The sequence below is a fragment of the Trachymyrmex septentrionalis genome, unplaced genomic scaffold (assembly GCF_001594115.1).
Source record: "Trachymyrmex septentrionalis isolate Tsep2-gDNA-1 unplaced genomic scaffold, Tsep1.0 scaffold60, whole genome shotgun sequence".
Classification (NCBI taxonomy): domain Eukaryota; kingdom Metazoa; phylum Arthropoda; class Insecta; order Hymenoptera; family Formicidae; genus Trachymyrmex; species Trachymyrmex septentrionalis.
In genome coordinates this window covers 4,485,224-4,491,708 of record NW_017305779.1, presented here as the reverse complement: position 1 = coordinate 4,491,708, position 6,485 = coordinate 4,485,224, and the positions used below count along the sequence as shown (strand labels likewise).

General features: G+C 35.9%; 1 protein-coding gene across 1 annotated transcript in view; it reads left to right on the top strand.

Moving 5' to 3' along the window:
• The window catches only part of LOC108752389, a 19,843-nt gene that overhangs the window by 4,103 nt on the left and 9,255 nt on the right, over window positions 1-6,485 (top strand). Inside the window, exons 5-10 of the mRNA XM_018493191.1 lie at window positions 342-428; window positions 1,328-1,511; window positions 1,769-2,203; window positions 2,477-2,692; window positions 2,954-3,429; window positions 3,743-4,184. Coding sequence (XP_018348693.1) covers window positions 342-428; window positions 1,328-1,511; window positions 1,769-2,203; window positions 2,477-2,692; window positions 2,954-3,429; window positions 3,743-4,184 — 1,840 coding nt within the window. The remainder of the gene's footprint in view (window positions 1-341; window positions 429-1,327; window positions 1,512-1,768; window positions 2,204-2,476; window positions 2,693-2,953; window positions 3,430-3,742; window positions 4,185-6,485) is intronic.

Below are 6,485 nucleotides of genomic sequence, written 5' to 3'. Positions count from 1 at the left end.
TATACACACACACACACACACACACACACACACACACACACACACACACACACACACACACACACACACAAAACGATTATGTGAACATTAAAAAAATAATATATGAAAGCATTATGCTGCAGAAAGATTATTATATGACAAATCGTATATCTATTATTCTTAAAATTATAATTTTTTAAATAACGTGTAAACGTTATTTTTATTTATTTATTTATTTAACTACGAAAAATTATTATAATACAAGTTTATTTTATTTTATTTTATTTTTGCGTAAGTTTGCTTTCATTCTTATGATAATTTAGATGAAACGAAATTGAAATCTATAATTTTACATTTATCAGGTATTCAGTGAGTGACGGATTACTTCATGTTGGCATTGAACGAGCGAGAAATTTAGCCGCGCTTTTTATACCCGACAACGCGCAAGTGTGAGTACCTACACGATGATTTTTTTCTAATTACTTTTAACCGATATATTTTAAGCAATATTTTACCACGTACTCCAACCATTGCGTCATTTACACTTCAATTTTGATTTCTTCGAAAACATGAGATAAATATTTATATCGTATATTAGTTAATATCGTGATATAACCGTTGTTAAATATCTCAGACTATCCACGAACGGGATTTTATTTTTTAAAATAACTTTACCGATTAAATAACTTCATTGCATAATGTTAGATCAACCTGCTGACGAGTTACGCAAATGCACTCGACTTTTGTCTATTCCCCGTTTGCAATCGGCGATCTTAATGATCCAAGTTGGCCAGTCAATCGATCACTCGGGCCCTTACCGACGTCTTTGAAATTGGAATGTAATTATGAAATCCTTGTCGCGCACTCGTGTCTGGATCATTGACCAGCCGCGTGTCGCGCTCACCTTTGTTACGTAAGAGTCGGCTATTATCAGCGATACCATGTCTCGCAATTAGCTTTACAGCTACTCAGGAATTTATTCTCGCGGCCATTGTGTCCGGCCACCGGCCATAAATTCACGAAACGGCACGACGCTTCGACGGTTGAAGAAGAGAGACAGATTAATGTATATAGTTACACGGGAGCGTTTGATTAATGATCCATCTTTCACGCGGTGAACTCACGTTTTCCAATCTCGCCGATGAATGAAAAGAGAAGGAAGAAGAGAGAGAGAGAGAGAGAGAGAGAGAGAGAGAGAGAGAGCGAGCCTTCTCTCGAATTCTATTTGTTTTCGTCTGAATATTCTTTTACAGAATAATTGATAGCTCACAAGCGAGTCCACGACCTGAAACTATGCGCTGAAATGCCCTTTTATCTGTAGAAATAATATTTTTATCTTGCATTTCAGATACATCAAAGTCGCACTGCTGCCGATGCAATTACCCATCAATCATACGTGTTGCACGAAATCTGTCGTGGACTTGCGAAAACCGACTTTCGGCGAAACGTTCCCGATCGCCGTGCCGCTTAACAAATTGTACACGAAAACGCTGCAAGTGACACTTTGGTGCACCGAGGCTGAGAAATGTTTGGTATGTATACTTTTTTTGAAATTTATTTTATTTATGTTATAAGTTTTCACTCTTCACTCCGAGATAATTTTCACGATGTTCACTTAATAATGTATTATGATTGAGACACACTTGAAGAAGTAATATTTAATTTTTTATTGACAAAAATGAAGAAATTTCATATATTCTTGAAAAGAAACAATTATAATTGTTACTAAATTGAGAGAGAATATAGTGTCATTTGTCATTCTGAACACTTTTTACTGATTTGATTACAGGGTTCTGCACAAGTCTCGTTGGCAGACTTTAGTCCAGAATCTCCTAGCGTGAAATGGTACAATATACTCTCCTTCCGCTTCATGCATCCATCTGATAGTCCCGGTACCAGTACCAACGGCACCTCTATGAATGTCAGATTGACGAAGCACGACAAGCAGGAATCGGATATTTCGGTATACAGGAGCGTACAGAATACGAAAGAAGAGAGTAGTGACGAGAGTACGATAATCAGTTCCCAAACGTCTACCTTGACGAGGAATCAAGATGAGTTGCAGTCAGCCGTAACGTTAAGGTTGGAAGAGTTGAATTGTCTACGTAGTCCAGAAGAAGAGGATGAGGATGATGAAAGTGGGAGCGAGGACAGCGACGAGGAAGGTATCATCGTAGAATTTACGGTGGAGGATAATATTCTAGAAGATGTTTTAGAGCACGAGGTAAGCAATGTTGCTATATAATATAAACGATATTTATTTAATGTTTCGATTGCTTTGAATTTACATTAGATGAATCGTGGACATCAAGCGATTAAAAGTCATTGATTTAATAGGACTTAATATTTTTCTATCACCATTATGATTAGTGTTATTTTTTGATGAGAATTAAACTTGCACTGAATCTTAAATTGTTTATTGTCAAGACTATAGGAATTTTTATTAAGAAAATATTAATTCTAAATTTATAACGATTCTTCATTTATAATATAACAGGAAGACGAAGAATTGAACGAGGAAACGAGGCAAACGCAGGACAAGGAAACAAACACTGAATGCGTGTTTATTCCGGAACAGGGCAAGCAAAGAAAACTTTCTGCGGCTGGTGTTGCACCCGGCGCTATTCATGACGACAAAAACTCTATTGTGATTAAAAGAAGTCAAACATTCTCACCTAGCGCAGCCGTTAGCAGAAATCATTACATCTGTCGGGTAAGTTTTAATCAAATTTTCTTGACTATTACATATTTGATATATTTGTTTTTTCCATACAAAATTTGGTATAGAATAAAAAAAATTCTTAACAAGAATTTAAAATTTCGATAAATCCTCAATAAAGATTGAAGAATTTTTATTACTTGCTTTTCATAAATTTGTTTTTATTTATCTTTATATATCTTTAAATGCGAGTTTTGCATCTCAAAGAATCTGTCTTTTTTCCTGAATTTAATTTTTTTATCTTGTTTTACATAGCTTAATCGCAGCGACAGCGATAGTAGTATGCCGCTTTATCGCAGAGGCGGACCTTTCCAACGGAACTCAGTAGAAAGACGTTCCCTGCGATGGCGTCGACCGTCCTCCGCTCTCAGTTACAAAATCACGAAGAAGTCGTCTCATTTGCTGCCTACAGCCAGAACATCTTTGGACCTCGAATTAGATCTACAGGCGCAGCATGCTAAACTGAATAATCTCCAAGATGAGATTAGTAGGTTACGAGAATTGAAACAACGGCTAGAACAAGCGCGTGAAAGAGGCGATACCGACTTAGCAACTTGGCTGCTAGAAGATCAAAAATTTCAAAATCTCATAGCACAGGCCGAAAGTGGCAAGAACGGCAAGAGCCTTGAGGATAAGAAAGTGGAGAAGATGTTAAAGAAAACTTCAAAAGAGATTTACAAGTTGAGGAAAACGAAAGCTGGGAAGGGAAAACCCGATATGATTTCTTTTAAGTAAGTGATAAGTTTCCTTTTATTGCAAAATTATTTTTTTATCTTTTATTTCAGTTTTTTTGTGATTAAGATTCGAATATCTATAATATCTCATAATACTTAAAATACTGAAGTAATTGAGTGATGTCCGAAATAACTATTAATCCAAGATGTTAATTTTTGGGTGTTAATCAAAAGTTATATCTTCGAATAAATTGAATCGCTATGAAAATCTGTAACTTTTTGATAATTTTGAAGATTATATAAAGATTAATAGGAAAAAATATTATCTTTTATAAAGATCATTTGATAAATTAACATTATCTTTTTCCAGAGAAAAGATGGCTTTCTTTACGCGAGTGAATTTGAACGTTCCTGTTCTGCCATCTGAGGAGCTCGGAAATGAAGGTATATGTTCTTCAACATCACACACGCACAGAAAATACGCATCGGAGCCCGTCACTAGTGCTTTTATAAATTCCACGACAACACGATTGAACAACATTTCTGGTGGAAGTGCATTGCCTGTCACGAAGAATAGCAATGTCACGGATCGAAGTGTCACAAATGTTGCCGTGATTGTCAACGCAGACGAAGTCGTATTGTCCAATGCCGACAGTAAATCTGTGAACGCTAAAGGTCGACCGGCGGCGGAGACCGAAGCGCGAAGTTCAGAGAATGGTGAGAGGGAGGTTTTACCGAAATCTACGGAGAAGAATGGCAATGGAGAGCCGAAGAGGTACGAATATGTTGTTGATCGAGTTCTCGGTGTGGAAGTATGAAGACCGGAAAAAAGTCGCATGTTCCAGTTCTATCACCAGCTATCGCGCGATAGAGCTGCAATTTCGCGTTCATAGATATGTTTCTCTTCGAATTTGAAGTAGTAGCAGGACAGGAAAAGACGAAAGAGAAAGAGAAATAGTGATCGCAAAGCCGTAATCTCCTAACTCTGAATCCTAGGTGCCATGCCCAGATTGTAAAACACGTGCATCAAAAAATTCGAAAGGATAAGATGCATAAAGTATTATCGTCGAAATTGCAAAACTGCTGTCGCCGACGATGTAATCAATGACCAGTGATAACGGTGCATGTGCCAATGCTGGATGTCAGAAGCAACCCTTCAATGAACGCAGCAGCGAGAATTACACGCGAACGCGAGCATGATTGTGTATATATACAGAAACGTAAATTATTTAAACGCTACTATTTACGATAGGCTATTTAATTGTTTAATCTGACTCGTCCGAGTCTACGTCGTGGAATCGCGACTGCGACACCCTCGCATGTCGTTTGTTCCCTCTGTGCATCGGAGCACATGACCCACCGAGCAGCTGGTCTGCGACTTGAAAGTCTAACGAAAAAAGGCTGCGCCCAGGTTGGCTAGCGAATTTTGCTCCGACTCCGGTATCGTTTTGTTTCAACGCGTTTGGTTTCCTAGTTCTGATTTTCCGGATTACGAATAAATCCAGTGAAAATAAATATTCAAGTGTCCTTCGTGCGTATCAATTCTGACGAAACTTTCAAATCTAATAAAGCCAAATTCTTCGTTATGCTCAGATTTTGCATCTTTTTTTTAAATTAGAATTTCAAAACAAAATACTCGCACAAGTTTTACTCGTTAATTTTCCATAGCAAATTAATCAGCTGCAACTTTATTTTTATTTTTTTAGTCTTAGCTATGGAATTTTCCAAATTACCATCAATAATTCTCTCTTCGCTCTTTTTGGCAAAGTTGTAAAAACAGACTGCCTTTTCCCAATCGTTCTCGGACGAATGTAGGCCTTCATCATCCAGGATTTCAGATTGTGGTACTTTTGAGGCCATAAGTGCCAGGAAATTGGAAGGACGGAGTGATCAGCAAGAGATTGTGATGTCATTTTCGGCGATTTGTATGTATAAAATGATATCATGATCTTTGTCTCGAACTGTGCAAACACTCCTCTACCAGCAGATTGTGCAACAATGTGCCTTATTGTTGAATTAGTCGCGCGAGAAAAGTGCCGCTAGTATATACAGGGTATCCGATACAAGGGTATCGTGATACAATTGACGAGGAGATGGTTCTTCTCTCTTTTGCAATAAACAAGTGAAAGATAATTTTTCCTTAGATTGCATAGTTTTTTTTATGTAATATATATATTTGCCATATTGATACTGGCGTAGTAAGATGGTTAAACTACAGTTATTTTGTAACAAACCTCGGTAGTTGTATCACGATTTACCAGACAATATGAACTCATGTCATGTTGCTCATGTTATCACATTGTGAATACACATGAGCATTTAGACAGAAGCGTGACAACAAAAAATACTCATTTCCGCAAATAAATAATTTGATGATTCAAATTAATAACTGCTTTTTAAGATTCAAAGTAAATATCTACATATCTGATTCAAAGGTAAATATCTACGCTTTCAATATTAATAAGATTGTATAGGAAATAATATTTTTGAAGATTAGTCACAGACCTTTATATTGCATTTGTCTAGATGAATTTATAACGTCAATTGTTTTTATTTGGAAATGAAAGAAAAGTTTATCGTAATGATTTCAGAATGTGAAAGTTGCGTTACTTCAAACAAAACGTTCATCGATTGCGATGATAAAAATATATATAATATATAATAAAAACATCCATAATAAACTTAAATATAAAAATATTGCGGAAAAGAGAAATTTCTGGACGTCGCTTTTAATACTAGAACGACTATCTTTGCGATTGTTCTAAATGATAAAAATTTTGATAATTAATTAAAGGTCGATAAAATTTTTAATACAGTGTAGATAAAGGAAACCTTTACGATGTTATCTTATATACAAATTTTTTAACTTAAAATTTTTAATTAAAAAGTTAAGGAAATTTTTGTCTTGTTTGCATTCAAAACAAGCTTGACTATTTTAATATTAATACGGAAAATAGAAAGATCTTGATTGTTAATTCAGATTGTTGATAAATATCTCTTGAAAAATATCTCCAAGATAACGGATGCCATATTATGTGTATCAAGAAACGCACGATGTAGATGTTGGCCGTTAGAAAGGAGGGTGATAACGAAAGAATAAAGCGAAAATATCT